This window comes from Sinocyclocheilus grahami, unplaced genomic scaffold, assembly GCF_001515645.1.
Source record: "Sinocyclocheilus grahami isolate Dianchi unplaced genomic scaffold, SAMN03320097.WGS_v1.1 scaffold219.1, whole genome shotgun sequence".
NCBI classification, from domain to species: Eukaryota; Metazoa; Chordata; class Actinopteri; order Cypriniformes; family Cyprinidae; genus Sinocyclocheilus; species Sinocyclocheilus grahami.
The window spans coordinates 593,623-615,453 of NW_015505398.1; the positions used below are offsets into that span (position 1 = coordinate 593,623).

The following is a 21,831-nucleotide window of genomic DNA, read 5'->3' on the forward strand; positions in this document are numbered from 1 at the left end:
TAGGGTTTTTTGGAAGCAATCATTTCAGTTGAGTATTTTATAGCTTCAGAGTGCTGCACTAATGTACTTTAGAAAGTTATGTAACGATATTATTGGCTAAAAGCAGAAACGCTACTGGAGAGGTTAATACTAATTAGAAACTTGAATTATTGATTGATTTGTTTTTTGTTGCAATTAGGAAAATATTTGTGCATTCAGTCTTATAGTTTTGTAAGGTTTAAAATTAAAATCTAGTATTTATTTGTGCATGCATGAAAGTTTAGGGAAGACATTTTAGTTTTGATATGTGAGTGTGCGTTATTAATTTTGGGGTTATTAATATTTGTTTATATTTCTGAAAGAAGTATCTCACCAAGGTTGCATTTAATTGATCAGTACAGTAAAAACAAAAATATTTTTTATGATCACAATTTTAAGTGATTAATATCTATTTTATTATGTTTTAAAATGTAAGATATTCTTGTGGTGCAACGGTGAATTTTCAGCAGCCATTACTCCAGTCATGAGTCACATGATCCTTCAGAAATCATTTTAATATGCTGATTTGGTGCTCAAGGAGCATTTTATTATTAATGTTTAAAAAAGCTGTGCTGCTTAATATTTTTGTGGAAACAGGTGCCTTTTTTTCAGGATTCTTTCATTAATAGAGAGTTCAAAATAACAAAATATATTAGAAATAGAAAACTTTGTAACATTATAAATGTTTTGACTGTCACTTTTGGTCAATTTACTGCATCAATGCTGAATAAAAGTATTCATTTTTTTTTATCCTCAAACTATACATATTTGTATATGTAAGAACCCCAAATACATTTCCATGCATACTGTAAGATTTTTCTGTATTAGTTTGCGTGGAATTTATGTTTTGTTAGATTCGAGCATAAAAGCATGAATGCTCACACCACTGCTGATTGCTCTTCTGCCTCCACTGTGAAAACCCACTGTGCAGGGAAGCACGACTGCTTGTGTATGTGGGTTTCATGATGCAGAAGATAAAATGCCTGCCAAAACTCAATTGTCTAGTTTCCTGTCCTGCAGCTATAGACACTCTTTTACCCTTTAGACAACAGCACCACTCCCAAGCCCCTCCATCTGAACAAATATTACGTCACCAGATGCATCTTAAGCCTCGCCTCAGACCAAACTGTTCAGCTGATGGCAATTCTCCATTTCAAATCTTTTTAATTCAGCTTAATCCGTGACGGCAAACTCATACTCACAGACTCTGAGGAAAGCTCACTTACGTAAACTGACAAAAAGATCAATAGCTTCAGTCACATAAATAAATCAATGTTTTGTGTTCAAGGTCAAAACCAAGATCAGTACAAACGTCCCTCAAACTCTTTTTCTTTACACCCTACCTTTGTCTTTTTGTGTGAAAAGATGGTGAATTTTCCTTCCCTCGCTTGACAAATCAAGCCTTCCCATCAGCCATCTGTCCAGATAAATGGAGCATTATTGGTGGCAATGCTGCATTTTTATGTTCCTCTGTGAATCAGTGCGCATAAGAGTCAAGGAACAAATGACCAAGAAATGTCGGAATTACCATGTAGTATCAGTCATATCTGGGTACAAGGATGTTACATGAAATAGATCAAGGTGAAATATGTCTTATTATATGTCTTATCTTCACCAGCTGTGCTGATATTAGATATTCTGTCAGAAGACTAGAGAAATCTCAGATGGTTTGGTTTGTGCCTCAAAGATGCTTCAGTTTCTCCATTAATGCACATGTATAGCACTCCCAGAGGAAAATGTTATTGCTCAGAGGTAGAGTCTCAATTATGTTTCATTTACGTGTCCAATGTATTAGATATTACTAAAAAATGTATTATAACATTCACACATAGTGTTCAAATTGGGATCTGTAATATATTCTAATGTTTTAAAAGAAGTCTCTTCTGCTCAGCAAGGCTGCCTTTATTTGTATCGTAAAAAAAAAAAAAAGCCTGATTCAAGTCTCAAAAATGGCCAGAAAATATTATTTTACTAACTTATTAATTTTAAGCTAAATTGTGCTTTTTGGTATAATGTATGCTAGAATGTAAAAAAAAAATGTTTATGTAAATATTTTTTAATTGTTGTTTTGTAATTGACTTTTGTATTTGAAAAGCAGGACAAAACAGTAAAAAGCACATTTTGGCAATTTAATTAATGCAATGGTGAAAAAAAGGGCAAAATAGGCCTACATGGGGGAAAAATGTGAAAAACCGTGTTTGGTATTCGGCCTTCGGCCCGGTGTTTCGTTTTGTTCGGCTTCGGCCTAGAATTTTCATTTCGGTGCATCCCTAGCTGACATATGTAATAGCATAGACTATCTATACAGTCCATGTAGATAACATTATTACTGATTATTATTATTATTATTATTATTACTGATTACTTATTATTACCCAGATTATTACTGTATACCTGCTTAATGATTGGACCACGTTTTCTCTAATAACAGTCTACCATTTTACTGGGATATTTTCACATTCTTTATTCGCACAGCTTCTCATTAACCTTCTCATCACATTTCTGGTTCCTCTGTCAATGACAATATGGTGGCTTGCAGAGAAATCACAGTGGTCAGGACCTCTTTTAAATGCAAGATGAGATGAGGCTTCCCTGAGTCTGAGTAACTGTATTTTCTCTAGGGCAAATCAATGACAAATAGGGAAAAGTGAGGTAAAACTTTTTTATTTAAGTTGTCCTCTAATAAAGGACAAATTAGATAGAATTAACGATAATAAACCTAATTATATTTCTGGAAGTCTGCTATCTCCTGAAAATAGAAGAAAATACATTGAAACATATAAATGTTGCTTCTAAAAAAGGTGACAAAACTAAGCAGTCATGTTGAAGGATACAATTAATTGGGGAATATGTGAATAATTTACATTTCAAATAAAATGTAAACATAAATGAATTTTTTTTGTGAACATGTATTAATTTAATTAATAGTTAATCTTTAACCAAGAAATTACACAGTTTTACAGGTATAATTCACCAACATACATCATACTAGACATATTTTATTTGAAATAAAACTAATTTAACCTCCTATCATAACAATTAATTTGACTTGTAGAAAAAAGTTTTAGTATTAAAAATAATTTTCACTTCTTTCATATGCACCAGTCAACTTAGGTGTCATGCAGTAGTCCACTGCCTAGGGCACCATCTCATGGGGAGCCAATTTCAATTTCAAAAGTCATTTTTGATATTTTAAAAGCACTGTGCACTTAAAATTATGCTTTATGTTGCCACCACCTCCTTTTAAGGGAGATGACCGTATACCTTGTAGCGTCTGCGTAGGATCATGCTGGAGTGTTGGACTGTTTATGGCTTAAAAGACCCTTTTAGCCTTTTGACATTTGCATATAAATTGCAGTTCTGGTCAGAGATGTTACTTGTATAGGGGTTGTAAATTGCCAAATGGTTCTTCGCCGTCAAAAAGATTAGAACCAGCCCCACGAGAATCCTGGAATCTTCTGATCAAAAACATTCCACAGAGAGCTGTGAATGGCCAAACGAACACGCACACACCCAAACTAACACACACACACACATACAGACATTTCTTTATTTTAGACTATAATTAATCAGTTATAATTGTATCTGACACAAGAAACATTTCACTAACCATGTCGCTTTTTTTTACCTGTTTTTAGGAGCTGAACTAGAGATACCTGATTCATGAATCATTCACTATTTTGATTCTTTTTTTTCTGCCAAACTGGTTCGAAAAACATTCTGAATCATTTTCACAGCTCTCTCACAAGCTGAAGTGTTTTCGGTGCTTTGTTGTACACCAATAAAACAACGATGGATGGAAACGTTATAACACACAAAAAAGTGTGCGCTGGTTAAAGCAGATTTTACCAAAAATTAATTGCAAGGAAACCTACGAATGCATCCTATCATTTTCCAGTGATAAAAAATATATTAAGATCAACACCTGCAACAGAAGCTTGACTCTGTACTGCAGAAAAACACGTTTTCTAACAAAGAACATCAAAAACACAAGAAACATTTCACTAACCATGTCGCTTTTTTTTACCTGTTTTTAGGAGCTGAACTAGAGATACCTGATTCATGAATCATTCACTATTTTGATTCTTTTTTTTTCTGCCAAACTGGTTCGAAAAACATTCTGAATCATTTTCACAGCTCTCTCACAAGCTGAAGTGTTTTCGGTGCTTTGTTGTACACCAATAAAACAACGATGGATGGAAACGTTATAACACACAAAAAAGTGTGCGCTGGTTAAAGCAGATTTTACCAAAAATTAATTGCAAGGAAACCTACGAATGCATCCTATCATTTTCCAGTGATAAAAAATATATTAAGATCAACACCTGCAACAGAAGCTTGACTCTGTACTGCAGAAAAACACGTTTTCTAACAAAGAACATCAAAATAGTCAGTTATTTTCTTGCAGCAGGGGAGCCATTTTTCAACCTTCACAGCCAGTCTGTAATTTAACTAATTGAAGTTCCACAACCTTAAGTACACAAAACATACTTCATGTAAAGACGGATATGACTGATAAACTTTATGTTCAGTAATCACTGAATGTGTGTCAGATTATTTGAATTGACAACATTTAATGACTGAATGTTATTTCAACTGCTCTGATGCATTCGGTGATTCATTCAGTGAAATGATTGGCCTGATCCAATACAGTAACATAGTTGTTTTTTTGTTTTTTGCCATTTATAGCGCTGAAAAATCATTGGCAATGGAAAAGAAAACCAAAACTATAGTGCCATGGCATGTTATTTTGACATGAACATCAGAATACTATGTAAATACCCATGAACAATTTTCTAAAAGTTTAAATGGCTTTTTGTGCCTATAATTGTCATATTTTGTGAGCATAATCATGCAGTGTTTACATGAAACAGGTTTTTATTAGTATTAGTCTCATAAGTCGTTTATAATCATCTGTCAGTCTTCAGATTCTCTCTGACTCATTTAAGTGGTGTTTGTCATTTGTCTAGCAATAATTTAATCATTGGTGTTCTCGCCATAATAGTTGCCTTCAGGTCTGAATTTTTTTTTTTTGCATCTGTGTCGGCCTCACTCTCTCTTTTATGTCTGTGTAGTTCATCTCAATCTGAAGAGTGGGACAGATTTTATCCTGGTGAGCCCACTTAAAGAGACACAAGCATCAGTTCTGATTTTCCCCAGGTGTAGTTTGCCTTGATTAAACACTGCTCTCCAGGAGAAGACAAAGCCTCTCTGAATGCGAAGAGTGTTCTTGAGGATTCAAAGATGGCAGACAGTAGCTAGAAACTGGTGTTCATTCACACATAATTTAAGACTGTTATGTCTTGTAAAAAAGTTTTCGCTACACTTTCCACTGGTTTGATTTGTAGAGTCAATGATGTATTTCATTTACATCGTAGATATTCAGAGAGTTATGCACTCAAGCAAGATTTAATGAATTTTTGAAGTATGTGTTTGGAATTGAACTCTCTAGTTGGAGATGGATACTCTCGCCGAACAGGCCTATAGATTTAAAAAGCCTCATTCATTTCTCAGAGAGATGCATAAACAAAATTTTATATGCTTTTTTGATGAAAGTAAAATGAGAAAATATTATTGTGGTACTGTCTGGTAGACATGCTGCTTTCTTTGAATAGGTGGTCGAATTGATGGGACAAATAGCTAGTCATCATCGTTAGCCTTTGAGGGGTTATTGTGGAGAGGAGACCTAGATTGATCCTAACTCTTTTGATTCTCCACCAAGTGGGAGTTATTTGTGTTCTTAACTATGCTGTCTGCTCAAGTGTCAAGGTCCTTAAATATAGGCTTTTGTAAAGTCAGTATAAGGAGACATTGTGTACAGTAGCCACTGCATGATGTCTCATCGTGGCACAGTTTATGCAAGGACACCAGATTTGTTTTGTAAGTATCTCTATTATTATTACGCAGTATTGTCTCCCCAACAGCCCTCAGGATCAAACTACAAACCTTTTGACCATCATCCTAGTTCTGTGACCTTCATGTCAACACCACTGCTTAAGAAGTGGGATGGAAAGATATGCCATGTCTCTGGCAATAAAAAGAAACCAACTGACTTCTTGACATGTTTGATGTTCTCCCATGTTGTTTTTGCATTGGCTTTCCTCTATCAATGCTGACATTGACAACCTTTCAGGCTCCTCAGACTTCAACTATTAACCACCTATTAGTCACATGAAAAGATTTTCAATGGAAGAAATCAGGGAAAAAAGGGGATGTTTTATCTGTCTTCCATCTGCCAGCCTGTAATCTTGTTAGTGCCAGATGCAGTGGGACAGGCACCCTGCTCCTTGGATGATAAAATGGCATCCAGTCTCCCAATTTTCCTCTGCTTTCTTTTTCTTTAGTGCCTCAAGATAGAGAGTTTTATAATTGCAGTGCTTTTATTTTAGCTTTTTCATTATTCGTGCCCTCTCTCATCTATAATTAACCTGATTTTGCATATTTGTCACTCGTATTTTTTTCATGTTTTTAAATTATTTTATAAATAACAATGTTTACATTTGAAAAAAAGTAAACATTTTTGAACAAATGCATGGACAAAATTTGCATAAGTGGCTAGTTTATTCTCATGCTTGATTAAATTGCACATACTGTTCAGTACTTTTTTTCTAAACACTAAAATGTGTTTTTTTCCCCCACAGATATGGAGAGGCAGGCAGACGGGATGGGGTCCAGTCATAAGAAACACCTCCCCTCGTCTCTCATTCCCTTTGAGCATAAGGATGCTGCTGAAAGTCGGGAGGAGGGCTTGGGGGTGAGTGAGCTGTTTTATATCATAATCAACACATTTTCAAGTATTAAGGTGAAAGTAGTTACACTTGGCTTTGATGTGTTAGTTGATGTGTGCTATGTTTGATGTGCTATGCTTTTAAAAGTACTGTTTAGTGAGTGTTATGTATATCTGCCCAGCAGGATTTGCCCTGTTCACAATATCCCTTTAAATAAAATGCTCTCTAAATGAGGGTTTTGACTAATTCCATGCCAGTGGATTGTTGACATCCATGCATAATATAACATCTTTTTCTCAGTGCCCCTGTGGGGATCCAGGCATGTAACTGGCTCAAGGGATGAGTCTCATTAAAAATAACAGTACTCTCATATACCAGCACGATACATTTAAATTTCTTGTTTTGTTCTGGCTCTTGTATCTCTTTTAAAGTCCCATGAAATTAGAGGTTTTTGGCTTTTATTATAAATATGTTAGCCTTAAGCTTATGTATCCTATAAGCTAATGTGCTCCAAAACAGAAAATGTACTGTATGCATTCATAAATTTACAGTCTCTCTCTTGTGCGTGCTCCAGAGAGCCTATCACATGAAATGAATGCTTACAGTGTTCCGGATATCAATGTGTCATGCTAATGTAATGTCAATGTGTCATGCAAATAAAAGGCATCAATTCAAACTTCAGTCTCACAAACATGTTTGATATTTTGAGCCGATTTTAGAATGCATTGTTTTCATTTGTCACACACCTTGAGTTTGCTGTGATTGGAACAAATTTAAAGTCTGGTAGTGTATGATGCTCAGTCGGTTAGTGTATGATGCCCAGTCTTTCCTCTGTAGCTATTTACAAAATAGAAACATTTTGCCTAAAATGCCAAGCGTTTTAAAATCTGTTGAGAATTTAAAAGTTGTGCAGTGTATTCCAGCCTTAAGGGTTGTGAGTTATATCTGTGTATTGTAATAACCTCATGTAAAGGATGGCATTTTAAACCCTACAGAACTCTCTCATTCATATTGAACTCTATATGACACTCAAGTCATATAGTGTCTAGTTTCTAAATGTTTGGTCGCATTCAGCATTTTGGACAAATGGACATGAAGGAATAGATTGGTGGTTTGAGGTGGCTGTGGAGGTCTAACCTGATTTAGGGGTTCTGTGTATCTTTGTCAGCACTAAGATGATTTTAATCATAGTGAAGCTTTTATGAGCCCTTGAGGAAAAAGTACTACTCAGCCTTTCCTTTAACCCCACTTTGGCATGGAAATGATGAATTATATGATTGTGTGTGTGTATGTGTGTGTTTAGCGCATGCCTAGTTTGTACAATCCGTTCTCCAGCAACACATGTGCCTTCCTGCAGGATTTTAGCTTAGTCTCTTTGCTGTCAGCTTACTGTCTGTCCCTGTATTTTTGACATGCTAACTACATGAGCTAGCCATGTTCAGACACGCACTTCTTTGTCAGGCAAGGCAAAGGATAGCAATAAAGCTTCAGCAAGTCAACACATTTACATTTAAAGGAATAGTTCACAAAAAAATGAAAATGTGCTGGATATTTACTCACCCTCAGGTCATCCGAAATGTAGATGAGTTTGTTTCTTCACCAAAACAGATTTAAAGAAATTTAGCATTACATCACTTGCTCAGCAGTGGATCCTCTGTAGTGAATGGGTGCCATCAGAATGAGAGTCTACAGCAAATCCATCAAAAGGACATTTTTAACTTCAAACCGTTGCTTCTAGCTAAAATATTCTATCCATAATATTGCTTTCTGTAGTGAAAAATCTGTATTGTCTAAACCAGGAGTGAAATATGCACAGATCAAGCACTGTTTAAAAGTAAAAATAGTTCTAAACAAATGTGATAATGGATTTTATTGTGAGAGGACAACAGGGGATGGGCTTTTTTACTGGAGGAAGAGTTATGGATTCTGGACTCTTATTTTGGCCAGAAGCGACAGTTTGAAGTTAAAACACCTTAATGATGGATTTGTTCCTTACAAACATGCAGCTTTTTACTTCACAATACATTAATTGATGGGCTGGAGTCGTGTAGATTACTTTTGGATTATTGTGATGTTTTTATCAACTGTTTGAACTCTCATTCTGATGGCACCCATTCACTGCAGAGGATCCATTGGATGAGCAAGTGATGTAATGTTAAACTTCTCCAAATCTGTTCCAATGAAGAAACAAACTCATCTACATCGTGGATTGTCATTCTTGGGTAAACTATTCCATTAACCTTTTTTAATCTCATGGTAATTTCGCAACGCAATAATGAAGCACAGCTCCACATCCTGAAATATAATTCAGTGATATTTAGGCTGACGTACCATGAGGAAAATGTAGGTGAAGCACCTTGTACACAGCAGTAGTAGGTGAATGTAAATCTGCCCATCTGGATGCCACCATTAGCTGATCTGCTCGCTCCTGAAGAACACATGGCTGGGATAGCAACAGTCACAACAGAGAGTTGCAAAACTAATTTTGGGAGGAGCATAGGAGTGTCTTCTCCAAATCTGTTCCAATGAAGAAACAAACTCATCTACATCGTGGATTGTCATTCTTGGGTAAACTATTCCATTAACCTTTTTTAATCTCATGGTAATTTCGCAACGCAATAATGAAGCACAGCTCCACATCCTGAAATATAATTCAGTGATATTTAGGCTGACGTACCATGAGGAAAATGTAGGTGAAGCACCTTGTACACAGCAGTAGTAGGTGAATGTAAATCTGCCCATCTGGATGCCACCATTAGCTGATCTGCTCGCTCCTGAAGAACACATGGCTGGGATAGCAACAGTCACAACAGAGAGTTGCAAAACTAATTTTGGGAGGAGCATAGGAGAAGCCAGTGAGAAATATCTGGGACAGCTGAAGTATTGAGCTGGGTTTTTGTGATTTGTTTAACCTCAAAAGGAAAACATTCAAAACGAGACAAATGTAGACAGAATGAGGTAGCAAGAAATGTGTTAGTATAATGTATGTGGGGATTTGTCTGTTTGGACTGTGTAGTCCTTTATGGTTCTTTTGTCTTTCTGTAGTTTATAATGTTCTGTCCTCTCCTGAAGAATGCCATCAGGGACATTTGTCACATTGATTTTTACTTGTCTTCTGCACCCATGATTGATTTTCTAACCATGATTAATACAACCCCTTGCTGTGTACTTCTTTGCTCGGGGCCACAAATAAGTCTTGCCTTTGCTTTTCTATTCTAAATCCAGTCATTTTTAAATCATATTTTTGTCGGAATTGTGAATTTTGACTGTAGTATATTTACTTATCTTATACATTGTGTCATTTGCAGTTTTTAAAAATGTTATTTCCTTCTCTGTGCTCAAAAAAGTGTTGGCGCATTTGTTAAAGTCAACCCGAGCACACCACAGGACGAGCCTAAATTGGTTACTGCAGACCTGCAGGTGGTAATCTCAGTGCCTGATGGGTCTTTGCGGTCCTCTTTATCCATGTTCTAGTGGTATAAGGGGGTAAGAGTTTGATCTAGACAGGCTTAGCAGAACTTTTGTTGACAAGCTTACAGAAATCCCACTTTGAAAAGCTCTCGCAGCAGACCTTGCTGAGCCCACTGGAATAACACGAAAAGAGATGGATCTAACAGTTATGTCTTGGGGTTTGCCAGAGCCCTGAAGAGGAATTTAAGGGTGTGAGAGATGTCTCAACAGATATATCCTTAATAGATTTTTTTTTTGGTCCAGCCTTTGGGCATTATTTCAGAACAACAACAGAAGGAGCCTCGGTGGACTGCTAGTCCCCATAGCTCAGTGAAAGATTATTTCTACTGTGAAAACTCATATCATTGTACTTTTGAGCCCCCTGAGAGTGATATGAAGGCATAACCGGGTCATTACAAGACCAACAATATTCTACTTCTTGGTCAAGCATCTTGGTCATTGTAAGCATTTGGAAGACTGCTTATGTTTGCTTAGACCGTTTTATATCCTCCTAATTAAATTTAATGCATGATAGTTTTAAAGATATTGAATAAAACCAAGACATCAACATAGTACTCTGCTTAATTCACCTACATCTTAGCAAGTGTGTTTCATATTCTGCGTAAAAACCTCTCAGAATCACTTCTTTTGATAAATGTAAAATTGTATATATTATTTAGTGTAAAAAAAAATCATGCCAGAAATTTCATGGTGTAATCATTAAAGATGCAGTATGGAAGATTTAGTTATATATACAATACAAAAATGTATTATTGAGAAAGTAAGTAAAAAATAATGTCCTACCTATTTACAACTAGAAACTTGAGCTGTGGGGTCAGATCTTGTGGGAAAATATCTGTTTCGCATCATTCACCTTTGCATAATTACGCCAAAAGACATTTCTTTTAAAATCATCACATTCATTCTTGATAAAGTGGTGAGCTGAAGTCCAACTCAAATAATCACCAAAAGTACACCTCTTCCGTATTACAGCTTTAATTAAACAACATAAAGTCCCATATGTAACTGATAACAACAAAAAAAGTAAACAATTACTTGTTAAATAAAAATAGTATCAATTAGTATAATAAAGTATAAAGTAAATAAAATATAATGAAAAATGATCCTTCTGGGAAGGTGACAAATTTTTTTTTTTTTTGTACAAATGTTTTAATTACGTATGTTTTACTGTAAAAGCACTGTCTTAATGAATACAATATACATTTCAATATACAATAATAGTGCTTTTTAATTCTGAAAACCATAAATTATATGCTGTAGTATTACAGTAAAGTTATATTTTTCCATTATAAGTTGAATATATTTTGTGAATTGTACATGGTACGGTTACTTACTGTTGATCCAATAACAAGTTTTTACTATAGAAGTTTGACATCGTTTTTCAATGAAAATTACAAAAAAAATTGACATTTTCGTCAAATTCAGGCATCAAGTCAATCTATAAAAATATATTAGTATTTTTAGATCAAACATCCTACAAGAGCTTGTAAGTTGTAAGTCTCTCGGGTTAGTTTTGAAAGAGCACTATCCTGCTGTGAGATTTTGCAGAGCTGTACTCAGATCATTCAAAGAGTTCTAGTGCTACAGTGAGTCTGCTTTTCCTCTAGTATCTGAAGACTGGCAGGTTGATTTGTGTGATCAGGGTCAGTGTTTTGTTGTGTGTGTGTGTGTGTGTGTGTGTGTGCGTGCGTGTTTTTGTGACAAATGAGGACATAAATTTGTATAATGACAAAGGTATGACATAGGTATTACAAGGAGAAGGTGACTTTTCAGGACATTACCCCATGTCCCCACTTTTCAAAATGCATATAAATCACACAGAACGGAGTGTATTGAAAATCTGAAATAGCACAAAGTTTCCTGTGAGGGGTAGGTTTAGGTGTAGGGTTGGTGTAGGGAAATCGCACATACAGTTTGTACAGTATAAAAACCATTACGCCTATGGGATGTCCCCACTTTTCACAAAAACAAACCTGTGTGTGTGTACGGAGGCACAAATAGGTGAACACTGCATGTGCATTTGTTCTTTAGATGTGTTCTCTTTTTGATTTTTTTTGTGTTGGGAAGACAGTGTGCAAAGTTGTCATCTTCATGTTAAAACAGTTCTGAGAACATAGCATGCATAACTGTGTTAGCAGCAAAAAGAAAACTTTGAGCAAAGTGAAAAAAAAAGTTGTGCGGTTGACTAAAATGACATTTAAAAATGCAAGAAGAAAGATCACTTCTGTTGTTTATGTCTAACGTATTGCTCCTCTGTTATTTACATCACCAAATGGAGCTCTTGCGAAAGTAACCACTGGAGACACACTTTATTTAACAGCAGACTGATATCAGCTGTCAGGATGCAAACCACTGGAGGGTGAGAGTTTTTCTTCCTCATCCTATAGTCACTCTTTAGTGATCTGTGTCATTTGGACAGATCAATGCATTGGCATGCCGAGTGGGGTGAAAGCCTCTAGGCTGCAGGAGAGTTCAAATGAAAGATGGAATAACATTAAAAGGTGAGATCAGAACAGACTCCCTGTACACCACCATGACTACGGGCAAAGCAGCCGTGCCTGTTTATTTATAGACCCGCTTTTCTAAACCCCTATGTTGCTTTACAATCAGGATATGTCACTGTTTTACACCGGTTTTCACAGTGCTGAACAAACATGTCATATAATTTTTTATTTTGTTGTGAAACCATTTGATTAATTTTAGATTAAACTTTAACAAAATTATGAAATCATTTTTAAATGCAGTATGTAGATGTGATCGTTGAATTGTTTTCAGCTGTCATAAAAAAGATGAGTTCAAAGCATGTGGCATCGGGAGTGGAGCAGAAAGACTATGAACTACCCATAATTTTCAAGTTTAGAATTACTGTTGCGTCTGTATAGCTGAAATCAAAATCAGGTCACATTGCATAATTTTTTATTTATTTATTTTTTATTAATATTATTATTTAATAATGCACACACACACTGTAACTGCGTAGTATACACTACCATTCAAAGGTTTGGGGTCTCTTGCTCACCAATACTGAATTTATTATATGAAATATTGTGAAATATTATCACAATTTTAAATAAGTCATATATTTTAAAATGTTTTTTATTCCTGCAATGGCAAAGCTGAATTTTCAGCATCCATTACTCCAGTCTTCAGTGTGACAGGATCCTTCAGAAATCATTGTAATATGCTGATTTGGTGCTCAAGAAACATTTCTTGTTTTTTTCAGGATTATTTGATAGATAAAAGTAGCATTTATTTGAAATAAAAACATTTTGTAACTTTCGAACATTATTTCTTTACTCTTGTTTTTGATCAATTTAATGTATCATTGCTAAATAAAAGTATTTGTCATGCTATGGTGAGGTAAATGCACGAAGAAGATGAAGATAAATGCAAATAGTCTTTAATAAATCCCCGCAGGGGTAAATCCAGGTCAGAACAGGCAGGAGACACACGTAGGGATGTAGTAGACCAGACAGAAAGCAGTGAACAGAACACAACTTAAGTAGGTTGGCAAATGAAGACAATTAACTAGATACACATGAACCAAATGACATAATGAACGGGAGACAGAAACTAGGTCACACAGTCCAGGGGTGTGACAGTTCGCACCGTCCCGGAAGGCGCGACCTTGCGCTGCAGAAACAACAAACGGATGGACTGAGGGGGACTTAGGACGAGGATAAAGGAGTGGATATGGGATGGTGACAGGGGATGGCAAAGGGCTGGCAGGAAGGCAGGCAGACAATACAGGTGGAGGTTCGGCTGGAGGACGGACACCCGGAAGGAGGACAACGAACAGAGTCTGGGGTGGAGATGACGGAGGGAAGAGCCAGGACGGGGACAGAAGGGACCAGGGTGGATCAGATGGAGGAAGGAGCCATTTTGGAGGCAGAAGGGACCAGGGCGGATCAAATGGAGGACGGAGCCAGGTGGGAGACAGGCGGGACCCAGGACACAGCCATGATGGCGGCCCACGGTGGAGGCGGCGGAGCAGGTGCTGGTGGCGCCTGAGGCGGAGATGGAGAGCCGATGAGCCAGGATGACGGGGAGGATCCGGAGGGCCAAGGCGGAGCAGATGGCTCCGGCGACCGAGGCGGAGGGAAGGAGGAGCCTGACAGAGCCAGAGGGACGGAAGGACGAGGTGTAGCCGAAGGAGTGGAGACCCAAGGCAGCGGACGGTCGATGACAGACCAAGGCGGAGCCGGAGGGACGATGGAGCCCGGCGGAACTGGTGGCCTGATGGACCAAGATGGAGAAGAGGGAGCTAGGAGTCATGGTGGAGCTGCTGGGTCAAAGGGCCGAGGTGGAGTCTGGGACTCAGAGGCTGGAGGCGGAGACAAGGGATCATCGAGCGGAGACTGGCAGACCCAAAGGACGAGGTGTAGCCGAAGGAGTGGAGACCCAAGGCAGCGGACGGTCGATGACAGACCAAGGCGGAGCCGGAGGGACGATGGAGCCCGGCGGAGCTGGTGGCCTGATGGACCAAGATGGAGAAGAGGGAGCTAGGAGTCATGGTGGAGCTGCTGGGTCAAAGGGCCGAGGTGGAGTCTGGCAGCCGGCTCGCTCACCTGGACTGGCGTCGACTGAGGCTCTAGCTCCGGGGCGATCCTCAATACTGTCGCTCTCCTAGGCGATGGCTCGTCGATCGAGCGGAGACTGGCAGACCCACCGCGATCCCACCGCACAGATGGTGAGCTGAGGGGTTGTCAGGAGACAGCGTTGGTGATGGTGAGGACTGGTACACAGGTGGTGGGAGAGGGAGGCTGGGCAGGAGTTCAGGATGCTCAGGAGACTTAGGGACGGTGTGTGCTGCCCACACACACCATAAGGCCACTTCCAGCACAGTGAGCGCCAGCGACAGGGGAACGATCTCCGTGGTTGCTATAGTGTAGGCAGACAGATTCAGTTCAGGGCAGACAGATAATTCCAGGCAGACAGACAGTTCAATATAAACAGACAGTTCAGTTACGACCTCCGTAGTAGTTTCAGGACAGACAGATGATTCAGGGCAGGCAGAAAGTTCAGAGGAAGGCTGGGAGAAGAGGGGGCATGCCTGCATATATGTTAACATCCTCTGAACACCCCTAGCGGTGATGCAGTGGGCGGGGCATTCCTCTGCACCCTCACTCCCTACTGACACTTCCACCGTCGCACGTCTAGCAGCCGGCTCGCTCACCTGGACTGACGTCGACTGAGGCTCTAGCTCCGGGGCGATCCTCAATACTGTCGCTCTCCTAGGCGATGGCTCGTCGGTCACGGCGGGCTCTGGTTCTCTGTCAGTGGTGGGCTCAAACTGTAGCTCCACGAAGAAGGGGGGTGGTAGGCTGGGCTCTGAGTCGACCATAATAACTCAAAAGGAAAACTTAATAAACAAAAACAAAACGTGGGGAAACACGCCACGTTACTTTCACTTTTAGGTCCAGTCCGTATCTCATGCTACGGTAAGATAAATGCATGAAGAAGATGAAGATAAATGCAAATAGTCTTTAATAAATCCACACAAGGGTAAATCCAGAACAGAACAGGCAGGAGACACACGTAGGGACGTAGTAGACCGGACAGAAAACAGTGAACAGAACGCAACTTAAGTAGGTTGGCAAATGAAGATAATTAACTAGAAACACCTGAACCAAATGACATAATGAACGGGAGACATAAACTAGGTCACATAGAGCATATGGGGAAAGAAAACACAACAAATAGTCCAGGGGTGTGACAGTATTAAAAAAATCTTACTGATGTAAAACGTTTGAATTGTAGCATATCTACAAATTTGACTCTTTGATTTATGTCTTGTTCACTTGTTACAGACATTGTCATCTTGTGTTTTCTTTAGTTTTTCTACTCTTGTAGTTTGTCTGCTCTACTTTAAAAAATAAATAAAAAAACATTGGTTTGTCAGAAATTGTCACGACAAGTAGGACAAAGTTTACCCACAGAACATTAGAAAGGAGCTTTCAAAAAGTTTTCCAAATTATATGTCCATCCTTCTCTTCAGTTTCTGTCCTTTGAGTCTCTATCCTCCTCCTGTTATCCTCATATGGACTCTTTTGTAGTAGAGCTATTCGCTCGTGACATGCTCTTACTGTCATACTCCGATTCGTCTGCGTCTGTGTCCCCTGATTAATGGCAGGGAAAACGCAAATTGAAAGCCGTCGTCTCTTGCGGATGCACATCTCTATGTGTATAGTCCCCAGCAAACAAAATAATGATGATGATTACCAGCCCCCCCTCCCATATCGTCTGTCGCAGCTCACAATAAATAAGCCTTGTCTTTTCTCGCCCCATCCTGCCTTGCTAATGTAAATAAGGAGAATTCATTAACCTTGCTGATAGTCCTAGGATCTGTTTCCAGGGTGTTGGTGGGAGCCATCTGGTTATCATTGCTGTCTTGTCAGAGAGCGGAGAGGAGATCCAGAGCTCGTTTATTTATGAGATCTGCCCTCGGTCTTACGTTGAGGTCAGATCTACCAAACACTGAGACAGCAGTGGGTTGCACCGGGCTTGCAGAACAGCAGGGAGGCCGATCGCTTGGACGCCATTAGCCGGGATGAAGCCTTCCTTCTGGACTGCATGACAGGGGCACGTAGCTTAATTGGGATAGATGAGCTTTTAGGCTTGTCTTCATTATTTTCTTTAGCTGAAAGTGACTTTAATTTGTCTTGAAGCCGATGCAGACAGAATACTGTACTAAAATTCTCTGTTATGTCTACAGCACCAAACAGACAGTGTGATCAGTGCAGACCGAATACAGAACAAATTACACTTATGAGTCAGTTATTTTGAGTGAATAAAAACATACAGCACCACTAGATTATTTTTAGTAAATAAAGCGCATATCAACTAACTGTGAGGCTTAGAGAGGTCATGAACTGAGAAATCATAATTCCTTTTGACATATATGAGATCACTGCACTATTAAAACATCCTGTAAGTTTAAAAACTCAAAACTTTCTCATTAGTCTAAAAACAGTTTATATTGGAGCCAATCTGCCAAAATGACAGGTTGTGGAATGTGCCACTTTATAACCCCTTTCACAGATACAGTACTGGTAAATTACTGGTTATGTGTGAACTGGACCTTTTCAAAAATACCAGTAAATTTGTTCTGGTAATTTACCGGTATGAGAAGTTGTAAAATTACCAATAAATTACCGGTAATCTGCTCTGTGTGAAGATTACCAGTATGACAATGTACGAGTTCAGAACGTGCTGACGTAAGACCAGTTACATTGGATGGCATTTACAGTAATCCACCTATAAAGTTGTCAAAAAATCTATGTAAACATATTTGTGTAAGAAATTTTTAAAATGTATTTAGAATTGAAGTTATCTCTTCATCTGGTGATGGAATTAAATTTTTTCCCTAAATATTTATTCCTTTCAACTCCTAAAATAATTTTTTATGGAATCGTTAGGGAACGAGAATACTTTTCTTTTTTTCTTTTTCCCATCCCTAATACACATACACAAACAAAACTTGCGTCAAAGTGTGCTAATGTAGTTCGCCTTTTCAGAAGTACGGTAGTCCAAATATCCCCATTCTAACAATTCATCAAACCTTTTTGTAGTTATCATGAACTTACAATGTAGGTTGTGCGATTCATTAACCCCTACCCACTCAACATGACACAGACAGAAGTAAGAGCTTACGTGCTTTTCCTGCTTTCAGCCTTTAATATCACAGTTTAATTCACAGGCAGTGCTTTTGAAGAAAGCTTGTGCTTGTTATTGCATTCTGGAACTCTTCCAGTCACTTTAAATGTGATTTGTAGTGGCTCTCAGCTGGATTGAAACATTTTGTGTAATGTCTAGAGTAGTTCTTCATGTGCTGCAGTCATTGTTTTGATGGGGACTCATTCACAGCTCTATGTGCAGGATTAGAAGGACTGAGTGGGATTACAGCCGATAGGAGAGTAAAAACTAAAAACCTGCACACATCCTGCTGAACCTTCTGTGAAGATTTATAAGAAATGTAGAGTAAACAAAGGCAAAGTAGTACATTATTTTGCATTTAGGAGACATTGAATGTGTGTGTATATATATATATATATGTGTGTGTGTGTGTGTGTATAAAATATTTGTGCTGAACAGTGTATGGTGGTGAAGGGAACTTATGCAATGAGTAAACATTTTGAGTATAAAGTTTCAGTTTAAATTTAACTATCTATTTATGTTTGTTTGAAAACAAAGGCAAAGTGGTACATTATTTTGCATTTAGGAGACATTGAATGTGTGTGTATATCGTCTCAGGTTACTTATGTAACCATGGTTCCCTGAGTAGGGAACGAGACACTGCGTCCTCTAGGGGTCGCTATGGGGAACGTGTGTGTGTGTGTATAAAATATTTGTGCTGAACAGTGTATGGTAGTGAAGGGAACTTATGCAATGAGTAAACATTTTGAGTATAAAGTTTAAGTTTAAATTTAACTATCTATTTATGTTTGTTTGAAGTATCTGAATGTTTAACATCAGCAGCAATTGTGTAACAGTTACTTAAATAAAGCTAAACACAACTGGACCTCATTCTAATTTAATGTCATTTAGTTGTTTAATTATTAAGTAAATAAAAGGACTAATATATCTTCAATATCTATATTGAACACTCTGTATTTTGGGGTTGTATGATTATAGTAAGTATAGTGCAGCTACTGAGTGTTGCATGAAAATGTCTGTGAGGCATCTCTTTATAGGGTCACTGAGCACTCCTTGTTCCTGTTGTTTCAGGGGGAAGAGCTCAGTGAATCTGCACAGGAGAGCCGTGCCAATGCTGAGATGCGCAGACTCCTTACCCAGAAGTTCCTTAGGTTGCCATGGAAACCAGAGGTAAAACATGCTTTTATAGTGTTAGATACATACACTTTATTTTCCTACACAGAAGAAATGTGTAGGATAATGTGCGGTGGTTTACATTCACTATTCTCCGATATTAAAACTGCTTTTATCTAACCCACACTGACAGTGTGCAGGTTAGCTGTGAATCTCTCACTCTCTCTCTTTGTGTGTGATTTCCTTGGGGAGGCACATCCTCCCATAGCTCTGCATCCCTCCAGGCATCGTGCTAAAATTACATGAACAGGTGGCCGAAAAGACGAGAGAACAACAGGCGCTGTATTGATGATGAACCAGCCAGTTCTGCTTAGCCCTTCTATATTGTTCCAGATATAAATGAATTAGACACCCACAAACACCTGAATATCAGGAATTAACACTCTGACATTAACACTAACAAACGACTATTAGTAGTATTACAGTCTCTCTCTGTGAGGATCATTGTAGGAACAGATCTTACCAAGCTGATGAGAATTTTCACACCAAGAGGCGAATATTTTTGCATTTGACTTCTAGCTTAAATCCTCAGAGGATTTGAGGTGACTTTTGCAATTTAAGTTAATTTCTCACTGAGAGCTGAAGTCAATAGCATCGTCTGAGCCAGAAGCTCACATAGAACCTACCAGAAGCCTTATGGCTATTCAAACTGAGCCAGTGGATTTTGAATGGATTAAGTTTGTATTTTTGAAAATGAATTAATATAATTATTGTTAATTAGTATAAATGTTGTCGTCTGAAACGATGTGGCACAAAAAATATGTGATTCAGATGTCAAATCTGCTCCTCTCTATACAGGGACAGTTCATGGTGATTGCTGATGTCTAGTTCAACTGTACCTATCTTACAGTTTTACTAAGAACTTTAAAGGTGTTATTTCTTTCTACATGATCCAGGACTGCCACAAGTGCCTTCTCAAAAAATATAAAAAAATTAAATAAACAACATAGAATTGAATCACTTTCATATTAAAAGCTGATGTGTTTCCAGTATTTACTACATTAAAACATTAATTATCTGGTTTGTAATTATTCAAATAGCCCTGTGAAATAAGACAATGTTAAATATTTGAAAAGGTCATATTAGAATATATATTTTTTCTTCTCAGTCCACTTTCAGTGCTTATGGAGTTCCTCATTTGCAAGTCGCTTTGGATAAATGATGATAAAGTGATGTTTTATTGCAATAGTTTTTCTTATTAAAATATACACTACTGTTAAAAAGTTTGGGGTCAATTTCTTTGTACTTAAATTTAGTAAGGATGCATTCAATTAATTTAAAAAATGACAGTTGTCACAGTAGTGTGTGTATTAATCCACAAGAAAATGAGATGCATTAGACTTAACTGAAACTACTGAAGAGAACACCAAAAACCATCAATGTTAATGCATGACCTTGAACTGAGGAAACTGAGGGCTTATATACTCAGGGAATGATAATCAAAGAAAAAGGTTTGTACTAATCAGAAACCATAGTGACAAATGAGAACTCAGCCGTATGGAGTCGAGGAGATGTAGACCCAGGGTGATGCGTAAGGCCTGGAGGGCCAAGGTGGAGCCACAGGCATGCATGACTGAGGTGGAGATGTGGGCTTGGCAGACCAGGGACGAGTCCGTATGACCGAGGACAATGTTGTAACCAAAGGGAAGGAGGAGCCTGGCAGAGTCAGAGGGGTGGAAGGTTTAGGCACAGCTGGAGACTTGTAAGTCTATGGCAGAGTGACAAGGGAGCTCAGCAGAGCCTGAGGGATGACAAATCATGGTGGAGCCAATGGAGACTGGGGCTTGGAGGCTTGAGGTGCAACTGAGGGATCCACAGACCAAGGTGGAGCTGACGACTGGGAAGCCCAAGGTGGATCCATACAGCAGGGTGGAACCACTGGATAAGCTGAGGGGCTGAAGGGAGACAGCGGAGGCGAGGCCGAGAAACAGGATGGCTTTGGCCAAGGATGAGGGCGGTTGGGCGGGACCATCCGTAATGATTTAGACTTGAGATCTGGGCAAAGCCAATGGCGATGAAGGTGACTTGTTGCTGGACAACAAAGGTGAATTGGTGCTGGACAATGAAGGAGATTTGAAACTGGACTGAACCAGCAAGAAGGAAGACACCTTGGAACTTGAAAATGATTTGGAACTGGACTGAACCAGCAGAGAGTGAGACAACTTGGAACAGTACGGGATCAGCAGAGATAATAGACCAGGAATCCTTATATCATCCATCTCAAATAATTTAGCTGAGACCCAACTTCTTTCACACGCCTCAGTGTCAGGAGTGTGGGCAGGGCTCCAATCCATACCGACAAAAACCTAATATGCCCTAGGCCATGAACCCTGATGCTGGCTCACACACCTGGACAGACATCACGCTGGGCTCTGGCTCTGGGATGAACGTAGCCTCTGGCGATCACTCTGGCATTTTTTTTTAATGACAGGCTCTGGCTTGTGCTCTGTAGGTGCATGGCTGAAGGCTGGCTGGGCTCTGGGGCTGGAATGGGGCTGGCGTCCTCATCAATGAGGGAGGCAGTGAACCAGTCACACTCCCTCAAGGACCTTCCATGGGCAGACGCGCCTTTGACCACTCATTGTAATTGAGGCTAGTATGGAAAAGGCGCAGTGCAAGCGGTCTGGGAAGTGGGTAAAGGGCACCAGATCTAGCAACTCTCTTGTGTGGTCCTCAAGGGAGCGATCCCCCTGCTCTTGCAGGAGGAGATGAACAGGAGGTAAAAAAGTAAAGACTTCACCATTGTTGCAAATAAATCATACTCACCTGGATGCAGTTTTTTATC

The 21,831-nt window shown here is 38.8% G+C and overlaps 1 protein-coding gene across 1 annotated transcript in view; it reads left to right on the plus strand.

Annotated features, from left to right (window-relative positions):
* Window positions 1–21,831, plus strand: part of LOC107596444 (N-acetyl-beta-glucosaminyl-glycoprotein 4-beta-N-acetylgalactosaminyltransferase 1-like) — an 80,608-nt gene that overhangs the window by 21,870 nt on the left and 36,907 nt on the right. The window contains exons 2-3 of the mRNA XM_016287187.1: window positions 6,660–6,772; window positions 18,945–19,043. Of these exons, the coding sequence (XP_016142673.1) occupies window positions 6,660–6,772; window positions 18,945–19,043 (212 nt within the window). The remainder of the gene's footprint in view (window positions 1–6,659; window positions 6,773–18,944; window positions 19,044–21,831) is intronic.